Consider the following 22,208-nt stretch of genomic DNA (forward strand, 5'->3'; position numbering starts at 1 on the left):
TAATGTCATTTATTATTAATAACTTCTGATCACTCCTTGTCATCCTTTTTTTTATCTTAACAGGTTTTTTCCTAAATGTTATAGGCTTTCACGAAAATGTGTGGACAAAATGCAAAAACTTAAATAAGTAATAAGAAGTTTATATACACAAGTCATGATTATTTGATTCTAAATTATGTCAACCATCTACTGTACTGTAGCTTACATTAGGGAACCACAGTCACCTAATAATGAGAGTAAAATATGATGCCTTATTAATTCCTCGGAAAATTCTAATTTTTTATTATTCCAGCCCCAGTAAAAAGGGTAGTTTCCTACATTTTTTATTGTCTAGATAGTTTTTGTCAAATCTCTGTTAGCGCTTTCGATTCTTGTTCTAACATCAAGATCTTCATAACCACGAACGAGTTCCTACTATTTGTTAAAAGTCTCGCAGACCATTTAGGTTGGTCTGACAGTTTTTGTCGAACGTGAAGGCAACACTTTCAAAGCTAACAGCGTTAGCATTAGCTGCAGTGCTATGAGTTGAGCTAGACTAAAGGTGAGTTATTTTGATAAATAATGCATGTCAATACAAAGTTACCTCTGTGAAGGTTTTATTAAATTTACAAAACCTAACACGAACACGGAAGTGTTTTAATGTCTATTAAAATCGCCACATAACAACAAATACGTTGGTGATGGCTAATGTTAGCTTTGCTAATTTAGCTTCTCACAGCTACTTTACTACTGACATAGATAAAGCAAAATAGTGTAACAAAGACGCATTGATAGTAATAGTATTGAAGTCGAATTGAATGGGTGTTTATTTGTGAATGTGTTGCATGTTTTGTGGTGTGTAAATTTACAATATTTATTCACTTTGTGTGCTTGCCGGTGTAGTAAACTTTTGCACCATAACAGAAAGGGTCTTGTATTAACTCAAGAGACCTAAAAATAAACCAAATATTAGTGTTTTTCTTCTTTTTGCCGTGTATGTATTGATATTTGTGGCTAAACTACAGAGTTATTGTTAAAAAAAAGAAAGAAAGAAAGAAAAAATCAAGTGAGTTGCTACCCTACAGCTGTGACAGAGTTTATTCTGACTTCACACTGGTGGTATTTTGGTAAATTTGGTAGTTGACCAGGTTTCAGTTGTAAAGAGTTATTCCTTGTAAAGCTTTGGATGCTGGGCAGCTGGAAAGCTTTAGTGGCGCTGCATAAAGCTGCTTAAGTCATTTTTAACATAAGGCAACACTTCAAAGAACAATTTACAATCAGTAATAATCCCATTTAACTTTACCCTTATGGACTAAAAAGCCGAAAATCCCTCATATTGTTACCACAAGTGGACAAATACAACAAGATAAACAGTTTTTTTAAAGACTAACCTGCATGCAATCAGATTGTGCAACACACACTGTAAAACCTTTCCCAAAATCTTTCACAAATAGCCCCCCAGGGGTCCTTTTAGGGTTCTGGTTTTTCCTCTTTTTTTTTGTCTGTGTTTAAAATGTAACAGGACTTTTGGCTGAACCCCGTTCTCATGTGTCATCTTTTATATTTGTGTGCAGTGTTGGGAATGCAGCCACCACTGCCACCTGAAGCAGTCAGAGAGCTGGTGAGCTCCTGTCTGCACAGAGATCCGGTCGCAGCAGATCTGCGCTGCAGCCTGTTTGTTGCTGCGGCACAAAACTACAAGAGGGACTCTCTGCTCAGGCCTTTTCCTCTTCGCTACATCAGCGGTGACAACAAGGACTTTGAGGAGCTGGTAAGAGCTTCACTTAGACTCAGAAGCCTCTACAGTGTCAATGCTTAAAACTTGAAATGTTTTCTTACCGTTAAAAAAAAGTCATGTTGGAAATGGCATCATTTACGTATATACACTTGGTGGCAGTATTACTCTGTTTACAAAGACTAGTTCAGTCAAAGGCAGAAAAAAGCAGAGTTTAGATTTAAAATAGAATTATTAGTCTGTTTATTTGAACTAAAATAGAATGATTTATATACTAATACTACATTTATATTTTCTTATTTATATAGTAAAACACATAAACAAAGTAGATCATTAACATTTGGGTTAAGAAATGTGACTCATCCTGTCTTTATTTAGGATTTTCCTGCATGTTGACAAAGTTGCTAGTTTTTTTTTTTTTGTTTTTTTTTTAGTTGAGGGATGTGAACTCACTGCCTGGCGTGAGGGATCTGGTGAGACTTCCGCCTGGCGAAGGAGAGCATCACCTGGCTCTCACTCACTGGATTCTGTCCTCAAAAAGCTTTGCTGTAAAGACGCTTCAAAAGGAAGAGGTATACAGATTTTTGTGTAAAAGGTTTTGTCGTCTCTGTGATGTAGCTTCTGTTGACGACGCAATGTTTGCCAGTACGCCAAACTGTGTAACCTGACGGAAAGCGAAGGGATTTCTGCTCCTGCGCCCGACTTCCTCTTTGAGTTGGAGTACTCTGATCCCATGAACGTCAGGTTTGAAAGGACAAGAGACGGACGAGACGTCTTCTATGCATTCCACGGGAGCCGCTTGGAGAACTTTCACTCAATTATCCATAACGGCCTCCACTGTCATCTCAACAAGGTCAGTGCAACGGGAATCTTTAAAATAACCTTTTACACCACATGTCAGTGAAAGAATTATGGGATCTGTGTGCAGAACTCTGTTTTTGGAGAGGGGACCTACCTCACCAGTGACCTCAGCATGGCTCTTCTCTACAGTCCTCATAGCAGCGCCTGGCGAGAAAGCCTCCTCGGCCCGCTGCTCAGCTGCGTGGCCTTGTGTGAAATCATCGACCATCCGGATGTAAAGTGCCAGGTGAAGAAAAAGGGTGAGTGTTCTTGAGATGCACGACTCACAAACCAACAATATGCAGTCCCGTTTATCTGCTCATCTCCTCCTCATTTCAGACTCAGAAATCTTAGACAGGCAGCGGTCACGAGCAAGGAACAGCGAAGGAGGGGATGTGCCGCAGAAATACTTTATTGTCACCAACAATCAGCTCCTGAGAGTCAAGTACCTGCTCGTTTACTCTCAGAAGAGGCACCTTTCCAGGTACACATCCCTCTGGGGGTAAAACGGTTGTATCTGGATGGAACTAAACTGACCAGCTGATGAAAGCGATGGAACTGATATGATAGTGTGTTAATGCTCATTTAAACAGCCTCTTTGACAATGAAAACAAGCCAATAAACTGATAATTAAATAGAAATTTACCAAAATAAGAGTCAGTAAATTAAAAGTAGAGATTAATTATAAATTAAGACAACTTTAGTTGGACAACTTTCTGTGTCAGTCACTGTAATCAAATGTGTTTTGTGACTTTCCTTCTGATTTCTGCTCCAGTCAACAGGTGTTTTGGTTCAAACTCTGTGAGAAAACGTATCTAAGAGTCTCAGGTTTGAAGGCTTTCTTTTCCAAACGGCACATTTCAGCTCCTTCCACAGATGTTTATAGGGGTTTCGATCAAAGCTCTGGAAGAAATCTTCATAAGAATCCTGTATTTTTCTCGAAACTTTCCTTTTTTGGTGCTTTTAGCTGCTTCTTTGGGTCATTATTCTGTTGGGAGAATTGCTATCTGCAGGCAACAGTAGTCTGCACATTTCACTCCAGAAAGCCTGGAGCTTCAATAAACATGTTCCGCTGCGAGCAAATGGGGGACACATTGCCATTGATGATGCACACAAATGTGTGTATGTTTTAAAGTTGCTTTATTTATGTGTAGTTGTTGTGCCCATCATTGTTGTGTCGTGTCAAAAGCGATGTAGAAAGCTTTGCCAAAGCGATGCTCAAAGTGCTCGATAAAAGGTGTAATGTCCGGCTCAGCTGGTGAACAGGTGAACTCCACTTCTACTCTCTACCTCTAATGACTCACCCCCCCCCCCCCCCCCCCCCCAGGTGAACAGAAAATCACTTGCAACAACAACAAAAAAGATTAGTGGCAAATTCCTGTTTGCCTTTTGTATGTTTCACCGTCAGAAGAGCTTTTTTTTTCTTTGTAGTTTCCCATGAAGTCCACCTTGGTTTAAACAGCAGTAGATGACAGGATGTTACCCTTTTCTAACATCTTTGAAGTTTGTTCTTGTGACTCATTGTCGATTTTTTTTTCTTCCTCTATAATCACTGCTTCTCATGCCTACACTCATCAATATTATAACTATAAGCACAAATACTCCACAATTTTTGTTTCTGCTTGTCAAAAACTAAACAGCAACCACAGTGTATCCACACTGACCAGCATAGAATATGAAAAAAAGACGCCATCCTTCTGTGTGTGCTGCTAATATCAGTTCTTCTCTTCATCCCTCTTTGACAGGCGTTCCCGCAGCAGCTCGTGGTTTCTTAGGCACCACTTTGCCATCATGATGAGTCTCTACCTTCTGCTGCTCGTATTCATCGGTGCCTTCAACTCTCCCACCTTCGTGTCCTTTTGGCACAGACTGTTCAGGTGACGGGACACCAGGAGAGCCGGCCCGCCGTGCCTTTCTGATTGAGTCTGACCCGAGGCCAGAAGAAACACTGTTTTACGCACCTTTCTACTACTTTCTGCAGCTCCAGAACATTTTCTTCTTTTAATCAATAGTTCAAATTTCTGTTTCTCCAAAAATACACATCTTTTTAAAAACCATGTATGTTCTGTATTCATTTCATTCAAATAAAATCTTAGTGCAATGGTTCTTTTACTGTTTTTTTTCACATGGGCATCACTATGGCTTCAAAGAATAAATCCTAAACATTTTTATACCCTTACAACAACACAGTGTTGTTTTCTCCCAAAAAAACTCATCTTTTTTTGACATTCAGATGTAAACAGAGGTCTTTATGACCCAGACAGGTTCACCTTTATTGCGTCTGGCACACAGAAAGTCTTCTGTTCACCACTGTTGTTTTATCAAGGAGAAAACCTGGCTGGACATACGGTGTTGATAACAGACGGCTGATAAAATGTCTCGTTTCTTTCGAAGCAGCTTTTACAACAACAAGGTGTGATGAGGAAGATTCAAAACAATGAAAAGATGTGCTTTAGATTGGAATATAAATTTGCAGCTTTATTTAAAAAATAAATGAGAGTTAAATGTCTTATTTATAAAAACAACTGCTTGAAAATCTTCTTTTTCAGGTAAAACTTCATTCTTCAAACAGCTTGAAACCCTGAATTTTTATTGTGATCTGACTGACCTGTTAAAAAAAGATGAAAGCATTTTTTTCTTTTTTTTTCACACTTGTTCCTTCTTGTGAAATGCTTCTGATAAAGCCTGTCAGAAGCAGCTCCTGTTTGAAGGCCACGGAACAAACCGTCTATTGTTGGTCCACACTTTACTCCCTTTTTGAACCAGCTTCATTATTGCTGCCTCATAAACTCGTCTGTTATTCAATAACCAATACCTGTGAGGCAGAGCAGGGATCACAAAAAGGAATTGCGGGCTCAGGAATGACAGGAGAAGACGCCTCAACACGACCCAGGGTCTGCAACCTTTAATGTTCAATGAGTCTTTTGGCCTAGAGACCCACAAAGGTCCACCTCACTGTTCAGAAAAATAAATTGGAGCTTTAAAATATTGCAATAATTGAAATATTCATTTTTTTTCTCCATACACAGTGGTGGACAAAATTGTTGGTACCCCTCAGTTAAAGAAAGAAAGTCCACAATGCTCACTAAAATGACTTGAAACGCTCAAAAATAACAATAAATTAAAATTTATAGAAAATTAAATAATAAAAATCAGCCATTACTTTTCAATTGTTGATTAAAAGAATTATTTAAAAAAAACAATTGAAATGCGGCTGGACAAAAACGATGGTACCCATAACTTAATACTTTGTTGCACAACCTTTTGAGGCAATCACTGCAATGAAACGGTTTCTGTATTTGTCAATGAGCCTTCTGGACCCGTCCTCAGGTAACTTGGCCCAGTCCTCGTGAACAAACTGCTCCAGTTGTCTCAGGTTTGACGGGTGTCTTCTCCAAATGGGATGTTTCAGCTCCTTCCACAGATGTTCAGTGGGATTCAGATCTGAGCTCATAGAAGTCCACTTCAGAATAGTCCAACGCTTTTCTCTTAGCCATTCTTGGGTGGTTTTGGCTGTGTGTTTTGGATCGTTGTCCTGTTGGAAGACCCATGACCTGCGACTGAGACCAAGCTTTCTGACACTAGGCAGCGCTTTTCTACCCAGAATGCCTTGACAATCTTGAGATTTCATTTTACCTTGCACAACTTCAAGACACCCAGTGCCAGATGCAGCAAAGAAGCCCCAAAACAGAACTGAGCCTCTTCCATGTTTCACAGTAGGGACAGTGTTCTTTTTCATTGTATGCTTCATTTTTGAGTCTCTGAACATAGAGCTGATGTGCCTTACCAAAAAGCTCCAGTTTTGTCTCATCTGTCTAAAGGACCTTTTCCCAGAAGCTTTGTGGCTTGTCAACATGCATTTTTGAAAATTGCAGTTTGGCTTTTTTATGATTTTCTTTCAACAGTGCTGTCTTCCTTGGTCGTCTCCCATGAAGTCCACTCTGGTTCAAACAACGACGAATGGTGAAATCTGACACTGATTTACCTTGATTTAGGAGTTTACCTTTAACGTCTTTGGAGGTTGTTCTGGGCTCTTTGGATACAGTTCCAACTATCCGTCTTCTCAATTTGTCATCAATTTTCCTCTTCCGGCCACGTCCAGGGAGGTTGGCTACTGTCCCGTGGGTCTTAAACGTCTGAATAGTATGTGCCACTGTCATCACAGGAACTTCAAGCTGCTTAGAGACGGTTTTATAGCCTTTACCTTTACGGTGTTTGTCTATTATTTTGTTTCTAATGTCCTGGGACAATTCTCTCCTTCGCTTTCTGTTGTCCATGTTCAGTGTGGTACACACCTTTTCACCAAACAGCAACATCTCCCTTTAAACCTGTTGTAATGATACACCATTCTGACAGCAGATTAAACCTTTTGCCCTACTTTTGATCAGCTTCTGACATGTTAAAAATCTGAACACAAAGCTCTACTAATAAAAAAAAAACAACAACAATTATTTATTCAGTTTGTTAGCATTTTTCTTTTAAAAAAGAAGAGCCACAATAGAGGGATAAAGGAGCTGCATGTGGTTCCGGAGCCTCAGGATGCAGACTCATGTGCTAGTGCTGTTAAAAGTTCTCTTGAAGAACAATAAAAAAAAAAGCCAGGAAAACAAATGCCAGAGGCCAGTATAACATTACAGTAATACAGACGACAAAAGTAATACATTGTGGTTTTTTTTCTTTCAACAATCACAACAAAATCTGACAACTTTCTTGGATTACATGAAATCTTTCCACCTTTATTCACCTTTGTCATGGTAGGAATAACACGTCAATGTAAGGGTGGGGTCATCTAAGATAGCACAAGGGTTAAAATAGGAAGCAGCAAACCTTTCAGCTTCTAGAAACCCCTTTGGGGGAATCTTGCTTCAGGACTCGCAGATAACAAATTAGTGTCCATATTGTAAGTCATTTTTGGTGGATTTTGAGATTTATTATAGCCAGAATTTTCCCCAAATATTTGATGAATGTTGAACTCCATCCATCCACCCATTTTCTGAACTCGCTCAATCTCTTTTGGGGTCACTGGGAGGCTGGAGCCTATCCCAGCCACTGTTTGGCAAAGACAAAATACACCATGGACAGGTCACCAGTCTGTCGCACAATCATACACTCTCACATGCACACTTAGGAACAACTTAGAATTATCTTGTGTTTTTTTGTTTTTATCTTTTTTGTTACTACGCAGAGAAATTCAAAGCATGCATTGGAACAACCATGCAAACTCCACACAGAAATTAAAAGGCCCTGATTTAAACCAGGGCCTTTTTTCTGTGAGGCAAGAGTGCTAACCACTACACCACCGCGTAGCTCTAATATTGAATTTATTACTGAATTTTTTTTAATGCTTTGTTGATCCCCAGGGAAATGATGTGACAGACCATTGCGCCCTCACCCATCGGATCACACACAGTGGATTTAAACACACATTAAAAGTCAAATAATAAGTAAAGAAAGCATTAAAAGATAATCAACCTGTGAAAAACAATAACCAGAGAATAAAAAGTAATTGGACATTTAGTGTTCAATGTTTTATTTGAAAAACTTAGTGCTTAATGAGTTTGAAATCTTTTTATTTATTTAGAATATTCACTTGTTTGTTGTACAAAAATATTTTTTTCCTTACAAGGAAGGTTTTATAACATTAGAAAAATTCAACAATTGAGTCAATAACCAGTAAAAAAAAAAGAGTATCTATCCAGCAAAACTTTTTTCTTTTCATCTCTTTACAAGTCCACACTCATGATTTTATTTTTTATAAAATATAGTCTATATTACATTTGTGCGGTACAGTAATTTTGACTTATTCACAAAGTTTAAAGATAGCTGCCTTTTGTTATTGTTGCTACATGAGCCGGTAAAGTTTTCCCTTTGTGAACTACTTGGAAGGGTTTGAGCAGGCTGGGAGCAAACACATAAAGTGTCCGTCGCTATTTTTCTAAAAAAAAAAAAGAAAAAAAGAGAGAAACAGAGAAAGAAAGCAATCAGAGTTCACACACCAATTCATGCAGAGGGGGGAAAAAAGAACCTTTTTGCTCTGTTTTTATTACACTTTACCTGCAGGTCACTGTGGCACACATGAGGCCGCATTCTCAGGTGACTGTGCACACATTTCCCAAAGTGTTGCAGGCAGGTGGAGTCTGTGGGGCTGCAGGCGTGTGGGCAGGACGGGGGGGTCAGCATGAGGCAGCTGGAACAGGGAGTGTGCTGACAGGAATCCTGACATGCTTTCTTCTCTACAGATGCAAACCTGCAGGACACACCATGCAGATTTGTTTTATTATTATTTTTTTTTATCATGCAGACTTTAGTTCCAGAACTGGAGCACAATCAACCCCCCCAAATAAATAAAAAGCTAAGTGTCACCTGGCAGAGCAGACAGCAAAGGGGTTGGCCCGACAGTACTCCTTGGTGCACTCCGGCTGGCAGCTCTCTGGATCCAGATCTTCAAGCACTGCAGTTGATGGGAAGTCAATGAATAAGTCAAATACTAAATCCAGATAATCTGAGCAGCAACAAAAGGACGCATCATTTAGATTCTGGTAATAGATTATGCGTTAGGGTGATGACTGCTTTTATCACGAACAGATAAGAAGAGCAAGTAATGTGAGCGGAAACCTTTAAATCAAAGGGAGCCTTGAGCGCACTATCAGTGTTCACAGCTCATAAACTAGATTAACCACAGCGTCACAGAAACACGCCACTTCAGAGTACTCTCCCTCCTTAAATTAACAGGTTTTGATCAAACATTGATAAATATAACAGATGAAATAGATTAGATTGATTTTAATGTGCATTGTTTTTGCAAAATGTTTCATTTTAATGTTCTTTTTTCCTTAGTGGATGCTGTCGTCCTCACCTGACTTGCAGGTCCCTTTGCGCTCCACATCTTCCCCCTCATCTGCCTCCACCACGCATACCAGCCCCTCGTCACATTTACCCAGGTGGTCCCAAGTGCCCCCGCAGGTCTCCCCCTCTGTTTTGGCGCACACGGGGCAGCACCCACACACTCCTGTGGTGACCCCCCCCTTACACTGGAGCCTGAGCGCCCGCCGGGTGGAGCAGTGGATCCTCTCGCAGGGGGGGCAGTGGAGAGCCTGCAGCTTCTGAGCTTCCTCCAACCCCCACGCCCCCACCAAGGCGCACAGAAGCAGCAGCATCCACATCCTAAGTGTCATCACGAGCTGGAAGGTGAGCGCGCCTCCATGAGATCCACTGGTTTATAAGCCATAGCCTCCACCAGCAGCCAATCGATGCCTGTGGGTGGGGGGAGTGTCAATCTGCTCCTCATCTTATCTTCATACCATCAGCATTGGGATTTAGTTTTGAAACAATTCACACATCTTTAGATAATGCCCCCCTTTGTGTTTGGAGCCATGTGACCTCTGGGAGCCCGTCTACCATCGATTTAATGACCCGTTTCTCAAAAAGATCAAAAGGATTCAGACATCAGCAGGTTATCTGATCGGGACACCTCATAATCTCATATCTGTGAATAAAAACTCTGGCAGGATGTGACTCAACCATAAAAGATGACCACTGAAACTCACTTTTTTTCTCTCAGTTGGCTACCTTTGTTGCAGGTTTTTCTGAACAGATTTTTGCTTCATTGATTATTTTTGTCACAATTCAAAGTCACAGGATGAAAGACTTTTTAAGTTATCTGAAAATTTTGTTTTTTAAGTTTTAAATCTTATTCTTCGAAGAACTTTGTGTAACTTAGATGGTATAAGAAGGGCTTCAAATCAAATTTGGATTTGATTTAATTCCTTCTAACCCAAATGATAAATTCAACTTTTACCCTGAAATTCAGTCAAGTAAAATGATGGTGTGTGCTATTGATTTTGTGTGAGCACAATCAGCATGGGAGACTGAAAAGGGACAAAAAGTGAAGAGGAAAAATTGTAAATGAAGATCAAATCAATCAATAAATACAAAAATAAAGAAAAAATAATGTAAACCCCCTTGATGCCTGAATTTATATCCAGCCATGACTAAAAAAATCACTTATATTTTTGCTTTCAAGTATATTCTAAATGGTATTCTAGACGTACTTTTGTAGCTAAAGTAGTTTGATGCATATTTGCATCAATAGGCACCCAAAAAAAAGAAAGAAAAAGAAGAAAAAAGAAGAACCTCTTAAAATACTTTGAAAAATAAAGATAAAAATATATATATATATACATGTATATATATATATATATATATATATATATATATATATATATATATATATATATATGTGAATATTTCTTTTTTTTCAACATTTATTGAAAGATTTTACTGTTATCAAAAACAAAACGTGTAAAAAGAAATGTTTATCATGTGCCTTAAACTGTTGTATCGAAACTAAGCTACAAAATAAATGTATTTTCTGTTTCAATTTTAACGGCTCTGATTTTACACTGTATTCCTCTATTTTAATTCATTTTTATTTTATAATAATCAGGCTTTGCCTTTTTCTCTGATCTTTTTTGAATCTTTTTTTTTTGTTCTTTTGGTGAGTTGTGATAGTAAAATCTTGAAAAAGGATTCTAATTAATACTGTGAAAACTCTAATTTAATTATTCGTTTGAAAAGATGTGCAATATTTCTGTCATGGTGCCATGACCTAATACCTTAGATTGTATAGATATGTAATGCATTATATTGTAGGTTTATTGGTTTAGTTTGCCATATGTATTATTTACATTATATACAATATAAACAAACATCCCATAAACATTTATTTTAAATATACATACAATGTTCATGTCTGTACTGTAGACTGAATTGTTACAAAGTGGAGATTTCCCCACTGAGGGGCAAATGAAGGGGTATCTTGTCTTATGATTTCAATAACAATTTGATGTTGATGTTGTAGAAATTGGGACTTAATTATCTGAATGGCTGTTTTGGTTGAAAAACCACAATTTCAAGCAAGATTTTCTCTGAAGTAGCAAAGAGAATGAAGACCTCTGATCTTTAGCTTGCCCTGTTGGCGTCTTTGTCTTTCCTTCTGCTTTCTTCTTTATTTCTTGCTCTCTCTCCTCATTTTCTCTATATACGTTGCAGTTTTTGCCTCAGACATGAAATATTTTCATTAAAATCAATTTTCATATCTAATTTTGATTCTTTTGAATAGGTAGTTGGGTCATTTAAATGTAAAAAACCTCAGTACTTTGCAAAAAGTTATCTTCCCAACTTTTAATTTTTACTGAATTTCCCTACAGGGATTAATAAAGTTTATCTTAACATTTAACTTTTGCTCATATTAATGCTTTTAGAGACAACCGAATGAGCTGTAATTGTTAGCAGACACTTGAAGACATTGAAGCACAAACCCCCCCCAAAAAAATTCTAATTTTATTAACTGACATAATTCTCTAATAGGCTCCGTGCACGAAAGTAAGGAGTTCTACTTCCGCCGCCTTGAGTGTGAGGCCGACCATTTCCGGCTTGCGACTTCTATAGCAGCGACACGGCAGATTTTGATTGCGAAAGATGGTATATTTCACCCGTTTTCTACAAGGTCTCCCGAAAATCGACGTGAACGACATCTACAGGATTGTCGACCAGTGCGTGGTTACATGGGCAAAATATCGTGTCGAAAATACCGAAAGGAAATGTGTCCCGTTGTAACAAACCTTTGCTGTCACATATGTATGCAGCAGCTCGGTAATATACGAGGCGATCTTCCAAACGTGCTTTTATTAATTTTATGAATATTATGAAGTGCCTGTTCGCTCATCATTTTATATTTAATCCTTGTGGTCAGTGCTTTTTTTGTGGAAGAAGAACAGAACTGAAGAACACCCCAGTGTTAGGAGAGGCTAACAACACTGGCTAACAACATCAGCCTTTATTTGTCGGGGCACAATTAGAAACACAATTCCATGTGTCGTGATTTTTTGAACAGTTTCTAAGGACTGAGCGGCATTTCTGCTCTGTAAAGCTCACACACTGCCCCGTGACGGCTGTGTAAGCTGGCCGCTCGAGCTCTGCTCTGTCCTCGCGAGTCTGGCAGCCGCTAACCCAGAGCGGCGGTTCGGCTCGCAGTCCGAATTCTCACACATAACAAAACGCACACGTAACAAAGCACCCTCCCCTCAAACACATTAATAAATCCAGCTGATCTGCTCAGTCAGAGAGGTTCACTCGGTCCACTGGCTCCGGAGCCCGAACGCAGAGCTCGGATGCCGGGTCCAGACCTCAGTGGACACGCATCCCCCCGGATCTCCCTCGTGAGGGGTGAAAGAGAGGGGAGACCCAGCGGGGCGAGAGCGGAGCGGCGCTTTACGCGGGGCGTCCGCAGAGCCGCTGGTCGGTCCCGTATGAGCTCCAAAGCTTTCTCTCAGCGAAACACCGTCTATGCATGACGTAAACCAGAGCAGCAGCAACACACGATCGGAATGACCGTTTACATGAACAACTATCGGTATACCCAGCTATCTCGATCGGAAAGAAATTTTGATCCGAACAAGTCTGACCGGGGCAAAGTATTCCTAACGCCGTGTTTACATGACGCATTTTCTTTCCGATTGCTGCAAATACGAAACACGACTCGTCTTGCTTGGGGTGAAGTCCTCCCGCCGTGTTCACCATCCATTCGGCTCTCACCGACACATCTACTGGAAAGCTATGAAAGCTTATATTAGTACTGTTGTACTTTGACAAATTCGCACACAGGTATACACAACAATGTTGTGATGTCTTTGTCACGCGTTGAAACACCAAACGCCTCTCTTTTACCCGAAATCCGCTCCTATTTACTCAAAACTAGCAACTCAACAAAACTCCCCACAACATAACACGACCAACAGGAAGTTGTCGGCCTCACACTCGAAACACGGAAGTTAACCGGAAGTTCTGTCGTGCACGTAGTCTATAGGTGATTCTTTGTGACCTCTACATGTAGGTTTCAGAGTTCCATTAAACATGTCTGGATTGCAAAGCAGATCCTATTCCTAACATGAAAAAAGACAAATGAAAGACTTCAAGTTGTATAAAAATGCATTTATTTTAAGGGAACCATTGCGTAACACTGAATACACCAGGAGTGATGATTCAATAGTCAATAAATCTGGGGGGGGGGGCTTGTTCATGAAAAGATCCAACATACGGGACATCTTGGAAAACAAGATTTCAAAGTGGACATGTTGGCAATTTGCTGGTGCTACAATTTCCATCTCCTCCCATGACAATTTTCAGCGATGCACACCTATGTAGAAAAGATTTGACATTAACTTACAAAGGGCCGGATGTCAAAGTGCAAGATGCCAGAATCCCCCCCCCCCCCATCAAAGTGTCTAATCAGAAACGGACTCTCAGATACAAATCTCCAAAAATTATTGATTGGCCATTATGGCTTTGTATCCATTTGAGATCTCATTCAAGATTACCTTTTTTTTCTAAACTTTAAAATATTTTAGAAACGTTTTCTTTCCGAAGATACTTCTTTAAAAAATAAAAATAACTGCACCTTATTACAGACAACTGCATATAATGGAGTAAAGCATCACAGGAATACTGCAGGCATACAACAGAAAAGCAGCTGCTTATCAACAACTTTAAACACTTTTCATGGTTTATAAAAGCAACTGAATAAAAGGGTACATAGTAAAATCAGAAGTAAAATTATGTAAAAACCTTGAGAGAGAAAAAAAAGAATTATGTACATATATTTACAAGATAATAGTGAACAAAATGCAGGTCTGACTGGCCGTGGAAAGTTAAAGTTCAAAGAACCGACAGCTAGCAACATTCAGGTTTGTCAATCCAACATGGTTGGAGACTCCACTTCCACCAGAAGGCCTTCTGTTTGTTCCAAGTCTGCTTTGAGCGTCTTTTTGTCCTGCATAATAAAAACTAAACAAAACCAACTAAAACAAGAAATGCTGCATATGCACGCTTAAAAACCACTGAATACATCCTTCAGTCTTTCTTTTTTTTCTTCCCCCCTCATGGCGTTGGGACTGAGGGATTAGAGAGCAGGGACTCCTCAGTCGGGAGGAAGGAGGTCGTGCAAACGAAAGCGCTCTTGGATGCGAGGTCTGACGTCTTCGTTCTGCCAAGAACATTCAACAACGACAGTACGGGTTTAGAAATGTGCAATCTTTCATCAAAGCTACCAAGCTCAGGAAATGTTTGATTTTTTATTAATTAATACTAAATTAATCTGGGGATCAATAATGAAAATATTGGGGTTTTATGATTTGAATTCAACTAAACAATAATTTATAAGTTATACTAAACTAGACAAAACTAAGCAATAATCAATGATCAATTCAATTCTAACAAAACGTCATGCATCATCACACTAAAATGTGACCAATATCCTACAAATCTATCTGCATAGAAGGACTTTACACCATAAGAGGAGGAAGGCTGTGGTTCAGCGTACGTACCAGCTCCACCAACTTTTCCAGGAAAGGGACGAGTTTTAGAAGCTCGTTGTCGTTTTTGTCCACAAACCAGCTTTCAATAGGGATTCCATTGGAAAGCTAAACAACAACAAAAATGATGTGCTCTTAATGATCCACAATGCAAAGACAAGCCTTAAATAGTCCTACTCTGTCATTTAACATGACTAGTACCGGTACTTAGCAGAAAATGACCTACAAAAACATTTTGGAGGTTACCTGATAAGCAAAGGCTTGGGGGGAGTTGTCAATTATAACCGTTTTGGAGAGATCCCGTCCCAGAATGTTGAGGTCTTTGATGTAGTTTCCTTGAACGCAGACGCAGTGTTCCCGAAATAACCGATGTCTGTTTGGGGACATTCAATAATGTTAAAAACAAAGAAAAGGGAAATGAATTACAACAGCAAAAATACAACAGCAGAAGTTCAAAGGATTTCAGGATATTAAAGAAAAGCACAAACATCATTTTTAAATTATTTTGTTGACTGACCTCACTAACTGTTTTTTGGGATCCAGGATGTTGAGCAACTTGTCAGCGTAGACTTTTTTTGAAGCCGTGAAGAGAATGATCTGAAATGTTTGCGGTCGATGGTGAATAAACAAGATTCAGACGTCATTTCAGGGACTGTAAAATGATGTGAAGAACACTGAAGACGTCCCTCACCTCGTATAACTGAGACATGCGCTCTAGAAACTCTCTGAAAAAGGGCCTCAATCGAACATAAACCTTCACATTTCAAAGAAACAAACATATATTGTTGACCACAGCAGCAAAAGAAGTGAAGTTCTTTGACAATGAATGTTTTTTTGCAGATAATACCTGGTATATTACATCCTGAAAAAGCACAGGGAAAGTGAGAGCAGCGTCTTCTAACTCATTTAAACTACAGTGAACCAGAGTTTCATCCTGGCAAAGAAAAAGAAAAGAATTTATTAGATAAAGTGTACTTCTTAGAAGACATCAATACTTGTGAAACAGTCTGTTACCAGATCCAGAACCAGAGAGAACTCTGGTGTGCTGCGTGTCTTCAAAGGTAATGCTGGTTTTCGTGTTAACTGCTCTTCTGTCAGAGGAGGCACATGCTTGATGAAGTAGTACCTTCAATCAGAAATTCAAATTAAAAAATGAACGTATGTAGAGATAGAGTTTTAATGTAAGTCTATGATGCATTGAAAACAAAATAAGTAAATAAATAAAAATACACTAACAAGAAAAAATACAAGTATAAACCTGTAAAACTTAGATTTACCGATTAATTAAACCAATATGTGAAATATCTGTTAATCTAAAATGTTGTCCATAAATATATATTATCTTATCTATAATGCTAATTCCTAAAAAGTCACTTTAATAATGTCAGAGCAGAGGTGTAAACAGAAACCCCCATGCAGAGTTTGGGTTTTTGCTTCCACCTAGTGGTCAAAGTCTATATGTCCCTGAGAAACACCCCAGTTACAGCACCAAACATGGGGTTGCCTGTTTTACCATCTCATTTATACAAATCATGATACAAAAAAGGCAGTAAATTTCACTCTGAACATTTGAATGAACTCACGGGTCAAAAACTTCCCACTCGTCTTCATAGGAGGTTTCTGGAGGGGCTGAGGGTATCGAATGTGGATAGCTGCCAACTGACATGCACCCGGGAGCTGGTGACAGCACAGGTTACAGAGAAACGTGAACAATGAACCTCTTCATAACTGACAAACAGGTTTTTGGATGAGAACCAGGGAATACACTGCAGTTGGAAGAGCACTTCTTTTCTAATGTGACAGACTGTTAGCACTTTACTGACCCTTTATTAAAGCATAATAGAAAATAGAAACAACACTAGAAAATTCTGTCCATCAGTTTCTCAAACTTCTAAAGCTAGATGAAGCTTTAGAGAGAATTTACCCGTTAATGGGGGCATGTCCGTCTCTGTGATGATTTCTCCTTCTTCTATGGAAGTGTCGGAGGTAATCTGAAGTCTCTGTGGTAACACGGATGAGGAGTAACACTGACTGATTCCTTCTGTGGATGTCAGGGTGCTACTCTGCATTTCTTCGGCCGGTTCGATGTCCAGTTGTTTCATGATTTCCTCGGCCTCCACTGCTTGGCCCGGAGAATCGGAGCCTGGAGTGGCTTCAACAAGACGGAAAGAACAAGAAAGGTCAGGCTACAACATAAAATGTAAATACTACTCCGCCATCCAGAACAACATCCTCCATTGAACCTTCACTTAAATGTAGTCTTGCATCCGAATATACAATTCTCCATAATTTCCATGTATACATTCACTTATGCATTTATTATCTTATGACAAATTATACAGCTTCCCCCCCCCCCCCCCCCCCCACTCCCTTTTAAGCAGTTAATCAAACTATATTTGATCATTCTTATATTTAATGGATTAAATGTGTCATGTGTGTAATTTCTATAAATGCAAATATGTCTATTTACGATTAGGAGGAATTATAACATGAATTATAGAAAGGACCATCTTTTATTTTCCGACCAATTTATGACTCAATATCTCAAATTAATTTGATATAGGTTTGTTTTTTTTTTGTCTATTGTATATCTTGCTTAAAAGCAATAAACAATAAATACAAGAATAGTGTGTATGCTTCATGAGCAAAGGATACTACAGAAATGTGTACCTTTTAATTTGTTTGTGCATAAATCCATTCAGGCCTTTAAACATTTCATTTGATCTAAACAACCATGTCAATCAATATTATTTTGTCTGTTTTTTTTCTCATTTTAGGATACTATCAAGGGTGAAATTTGGTTGGTCTGTCCGTTCACTGTACAACTTACATATTGGACTTTTATCCCAGCCCTCCGCTAAGGCATCTTTATTCAGATTGTTGGATAATTTAATGACATAATTCACTAATAATGAGAGAAAGTAAATGTCTTTGAATGTTATTTTAGTTTTAAACACAGATTACAGCAACTATATGTTTTATTGAAAACTAGTTGACACAAACACACACATTTCCTTAAACTTCAGTCTATTGAACACTGTCTTGCTTCTTTTCCTGCAATTTATGCTGTGGTCATGTGATATCCAAAGGAAAGCCGTTGGACAACAAGAAACTGATTTATTCTAAGACTTTCTCAGAGTCAACAGACGATAGCAGCACGGTGGATATTTGTGTGTGTGAGCACAGACACCAACTGTAAGGATTGTAGTGATGTTAAGCACGAAACCATTTACAAACCCCACAAAGTGATCAAACCTCTAAATAACTATTTCTGACTAATCCCGAGTTATGCTTTTTCAAATGACTTTTCAAACGACTTTCAGGACCTGGATGCTTTCCTTACCGGTCTTGGTTGCTGGTGAAAAAAAGTTGAAGACTGGTGAGAAGATGGTTCCGAGCAGGGTGGTGCGCGGGGGGCTGCTGGGTGACTCGACAGGGGCTTCCATTTTACCGTTTGGTTTCAGGAGTTTACTGCTGCAGGTCACTGTGTCTAAAATAAATAAATAAATGTGACTCATTAAAACCAACATCTGTCTAATCCACGTGTTCTCCATGTAGAGTGTGTAATGTGAATTTAAAGCAACTTCAGGGAACATAAATATGATGAAGATCTGCGATACCTTTATTGGGAGTTTTCCGGCAAACTCTGGCTACTGTTTTGTTGGATAGATCTCTGGTCTGCGGAGTCGATGTTATGAGATTATTGTCAGGATTACAATCAATGCGGCTCCTTTTGGCCGGGATGTCCGGATCCACCTGGAACAATAAATAAATAATATACAAGAAAAGTAATCAACTTTTAGCATTTTAGAAAATCCGTGTTTCTCTTTAGACTTAAGATATGGAGGGGAAAAAAAAACAATCAGAATCATAGTTTGAGATATTTCCACATAAAATTACAGCAACATTTTTGGAATAATTTTTAAACATTCTTTTTAAAGCATTTTCTACTGGGTTAGTTGGTCCTGTCATCACCAAGAAGCAAGTTTTGTTTTCCTCATTTTGTTCCAAAGTTGTTCAGTTGTATTCAATCCAGGAGAATTCATAATTGTGCAGATTTTGGTTTACATCCTGCATTTTCTAGGATTGTCTTGTCAGCCTGAATGTCTAGCAGACACACCTTCAGAACACAGAGCCTTTTCCTTGTCACATTTAGAAAGCAATTTGTCATGATCCAGTCTCAAATTCTCTGTTTTGCTCATTTCTATGACCGATAAAAGCGATAATTAACATTGTGACGTTCCCTGTCATGCTCCCACAGGATCTAGGGTCTTCTTGGGTCTAGAGAAAGGCGCAGCGATGCACGTCTGTAGCTACATCACAGCAGTCTGTGCCCGACAACACAGCAATCACAGAAACCCAGTATTCTGTGCAGTAAGGTCAAATGGACAATGTCTCAGAAAATTGGCTTACCTCAAACTACAAGAAACAAAGTAGACTGGATTTCTGTTAAGAATATAGCTCTAAAATAAATGAAGTAAAAGCCGCACGTAATGGGGTAAAAATCAATCTCATGTGAAGCACATCCTGGTAAAATCAACACCAAAGTGAAAATAGTTTAGATTTAGCTTCTTTAGATACATTTTCCATCGACAACCTGCTGTGACTTTGAGTTTACCGTTTATTACATGACACATCACACTTATCTGTTGAAGAAAATGACTGAATGGTCATCTGTGCCTACCTTGACAGCATTTCCACGGATAAATTTCTTTATTGTGGAGAAAAGCCCGGTTTCATTTTTCTGCATTTTGCCTCGACTTCTCCCGGGGGGTGGCTCCACTTCCCGATGTTTGCGTTTCAGCTGGGACAGGTGTGTTTGATGGCCTTTGTTCGGCTGCTGAGGAGCTTTACGCACTCTCAGCCTCATTGTGCTCCAACATCACATAGAAGAACCTAACAGAGGAGAAAAAAACAACAGGTGAAAACCTTTAATACTTTTTCATTTCAGAGCATTTAAAGTCCCACTCCAATTATCGTTTGATCTATTATAAAAGCCTTACCAGTAGTCGTTTAATTATGATTGTCCTTTTTAGCCAAAATTGATATAACCGTGTCGTTTTCAAAGACAGTTTCTGCAGAGCGGCAGCAGGACATTAAAAACTTGCCTATAAGTTGTGGAAAGGACCACTGGCGCAGAGCAACCCCGCCCGCCCTTCCCCTCCCTGTTGCAGAACGGCCAGCTTATTTTCTACATCATAAATAAGCTTCTTTTCCTAACTGCACTTTTTTTGTCTACTGCTGATTCACAACAAATTGAATAAAGATATACTCAAAAGTGTAATTTGAGCTTAAAAGGCCAACAGAAAAGATTTTTACACCCAAAAATACTGTTATTAATACTGTCAAATAAATGTCTTGATATACAATATTATTTTTTATATTATATATTATTGTAACATGCTTACAATTTAAACTGTCAGTAAAAAATATCAGTCAACAAAAATCTAACAGCAAAATAGTTTGTGAAAACTTTTTTTGGAGCAGAATTTTATGTTTAATGTCAGTTTCAAATAAAGTTTGATAATCTGGCCGGTTTTTTTTGGTGGCACTTATTTAAAAAAGAACTAAAGCTGCTCGTTTTTAGTGTCTCAAAATGCTAATATAAAACATTTTTTATGAATGACTGGCAAAGACAGTTCCCAAAGTTCTTACAGTTTTAGTAGATCCAAGCAAATCCTGATTATTTTCAGAGTTTGAGCTTGTTAATGCAAATAAATATGAAGTATTAAACAATCAGTTTGAGGGATTAAGACTGACATTAATAAATAAAACATTTTTTATATACTTCTCATTATAGTTATTAACTATAGATGTTAACATTCCCTTTTATTTTGCCTCTTAAACTTTTATAAAGCATGGACATAAATGAACAGGAAAGCTGAAAAGTTTAAAGTGGGTGTTTTCTAAAAATGTAGCAGTTTTAACATTAAAAAAAGACTTAACTAGAAGAATGTCAATGAACATACAAGCAAAAACACGACATTTCTGCCTTAATGGGTCATGTACGAAAAGCTGGCATTAAAGTTAGAAATATCAGAGGGTTTTTAGAAGAAAAGTTAATGTTCATAGTTGAACGAGATGAAATAAGATACATACAAAGCCAGGACTGTAATAGGACAGGTTTCTGTTTTGACATAAGATAAGTCGGTGTGACAGAAACTCCTCATGCAGGCGGATTTGCTCATGTGCAGGGAGATGACATCAAACGGCACCAGTGAGTGACTGCAGTTATGTAACATCAGCAGGACCCACAAGCAGCTTTAGCCGCTACCATTAGCCGTTACTGATGCGATGTAGCGGCGACACTTCCACAGTCTGCTCTCCACAAATGTGTCCTTAATATTACAGTACGAGTGGATGTATAGGGTCTTAGCCGGAACGTCACGGGTTGCCTGATCTACTGTTGATTGCGATGTCCACTAATAAATGAGAAGCGGTCATTGGGTTCTGCGGCTAAGGCTTCGGTTAGCAAAAAACGCGCTAAACAATACGGCCTCGCGGACTACAACATGTCTAACGTTTAACTGTTTATTTATGTATCTTTGTTTTAGGTGCCAACTCGGCAGTGTCATGTATATATAAAAAAGAAAATTAAAAAGCTCTTTTATTCGTGTGTGTGCAGCCATTAGACTACGCCCCCTTGGTTTGCTAACGCTCGCCGCTGCTAGCTAACAGCAGTCACGGTTTAACGGGGACATTTTTGTTTACATGTCGGTGTGTACTCACCAACTATCTCTGAAGCTTTCTTTTTTAAAACTTGCCGCAGTGTTTTGTTGAGCCGTGGACTGCAACCGTGGCGACCACCGATAGAGGTCGAGCCGTGGTTGTCGCAGCCAGCCGTGTGTGTGTCGCTCGGTGGCTAGTCACAGATCAGCCATGTCTTCGGACGCCATTTCCCGCCTCATCACAAATATAACGTTGGCGTTGCGCAGCGGAATGCGACACGGACGTAGAGGAACGAACCAACGTTGCGGAAAGCGGAGTCAGGTCGAAGCTGGCCGGGCATTGGTGCTCCAGAATCAGCCCGAGGCTCTGACATGTACCCCTGCTGGTGCTAATGTATCACTACACGGACAGCTTTAAAAAATAAATGTAACATTTTCTGAACTAGCATGACAATAGGTGGACACATTTGTGCGCATGGGCAGACTTGGTCTCGTCAATAGTTTAAAATATACAAAAAAAATGATTTAAATTAAAAACAAATTTAGAAATAAATACTTCCTGAAAGTTATCTTCTTGTGAATTTGAGTTATTAAATCCATTTTTGAAAAAGAAAA

The 22,208-nt window shown here is 38.9% G+C and overlaps 3 protein-coding genes across 4 annotated transcripts; 1 reads left to right on the plus strand and 2 right to left on the minus strand.

The window, feature by feature from the left end:
- Nucleotides 1-425: 425 nt before the first annotated feature.
- parp16 (poly(ADP-ribose) polymerase family member 16) lies at nt 426-4,660 on the plus strand. The gene is made up of 7 exons (XM_023955713.1): nt 426-541; nt 1,554-1,750; nt 2,149-2,286; nt 2,361-2,567; nt 2,643-2,814; nt 2,894-3,038; nt 4,300-4,660. The coding sequence occupies exons 2-7, from the start codon at nt 1,562-1,564 to the stop codon at nt 4,433-4,435; spliced, it is 987 nt and encodes a 328-aa protein (XP_023811481.1). The 5' UTR covers nt 426-541; nt 1,554-1,561; the 3' UTR covers nt 4,436-4,660.
- Nucleotides 4,661-6,979: 2,319 nt separating this feature from the next.
- LOC105354210 (cysteine-rich motor neuron 1 protein) lies at nt 6,980-9,759 on the minus strand. Its single transcript, XM_011475995.3, has 4 exons — nt 9,411-9,759; nt 8,918-9,005; nt 8,609-8,801; nt 6,980-8,489 (listed from the first exon to the last, which is right to left on the minus strand). Exons 1-4 carry the CDS (start codon nt 9,727-9,729, stop codon nt 8,430-8,432), a joined length of 660 nt encoding a protein of 219 aa, XP_011474297.1. The 5' UTR covers nt 9,730-9,759; the 3' UTR covers nt 6,980-8,429.
- Nucleotides 9,760-13,531: 3,772 nt separating this feature from the next.
- Nucleotides 13,532-22,047, minus strand: LOC101171327 (CTD small phosphatase-like protein 2-A). Of its 2 annotated transcripts, none has more exons than XM_004069565.4 (13): nt 21,655-22,047; nt 19,610-19,821; nt 18,546-18,681; nt 18,269-18,415; nt 16,850-17,077; nt 16,509-16,602; nt 15,940-16,051; nt 15,773-15,859; nt 15,617-15,679; nt 15,443-15,522; nt 15,172-15,298; nt 14,938-15,033; nt 13,532-14,597 (listed from the first exon to the last, which is right to left on the minus strand). In XM_004069565.4, exons 2-13 carry the CDS (start codon nt 19,793-19,795, stop codon nt 14,532-14,534), a joined length of 1,422 nt encoding a protein of 473 aa, XP_004069613.1. In that variant the 5' UTR covers nt 19,796-19,821; nt 21,655-22,047; the 3' UTR covers nt 13,532-14,531. The 2 variants fall into 2 exon arrangements, with proteins under 2 accessions (XP_004069613.1, XP_011474298.1); XM_011475996.3 differs by having other exon boundaries at nt 16,850-17,080.
- Nucleotides 22,048-22,208: the final 161 nt, after the last annotated feature.

Source organism: Oryzias latipes, chromosome 6, assembly GCF_002234675.1.
Source record: "Oryzias latipes chromosome 6, ASM223467v1".
NCBI classification, from domain to species: Eukaryota; Metazoa; Chordata; class Actinopteri; order Beloniformes; family Adrianichthyidae; genus Oryzias; species Oryzias latipes.

Excerpts from the sequence above, each read along its gene's own strand:
- LOC101171327 (XM_011475996.3), bottom strand. The coding sequence starts at position 19,795 with ATGAGGCTGAGAGTGCGTAAAGCTCCTCAGCAGCCGAACAAAGGCCAT. Across the intron at positions 15,034-15,171 it reads CCCAAGCCTTTGCTTATCAG|CTTTCCAATGGAATCCCTAT; the intron begins GTAACCTCCAAA and ends GTTGTTGTTTAG. Across the intron at positions 14,598-14,937 it reads TGGAAAAGTTGGTGGAGCTG|AACGAAGACGTCAGACCTCG; the intron begins GTACGTACGCTG and ends TGTTCTTGGCAG.
- LOC105354210 (XM_011475995.3), bottom strand. The coding sequence starts at position 9,729 with ATGACACTTAGGATGTGGATGCTGCTGCTTCTGTGCGCCTTGGTGGGG. Across the intron at positions 9,006-9,410 it reads CAAAGGGACCTGCAAGTCAG|TGCTTGAAGATCTGGATCCA; the intron begins GTGAGGACGACA and ends CATCAACTGCAG. Across the intron at positions 8,802-8,917 it reads TTTGCTGTCTGCTCTGCCAG|GTTTGCATCTGTAGAGAAGA; the intron begins GTGACACTTAGC and ends TGTGTCCTGCAG.
- parp16 (XM_023955713.1), top strand. The coding sequence starts at position 1,562 with ATGCAGCCACCACTGCCACCTGAAGCAGTCAGAGAGCTGGTGAGCTCC. Across the intron at positions 2,815-2,893 it reads GTGCCAGGTGAAGAAAAAGG|ACTCAGAAATCTTAGACAGG; the intron begins GTGAGTGTTCTT and ends TCCTCATTTCAG. Across the intron at positions 3,039-4,299 it reads CAGAAGAGGCACCTTTCCAG|GCGTTCCCGCAGCAGCTCGT; the intron begins GTACACATCCCT and ends CCTCTTTGACAG.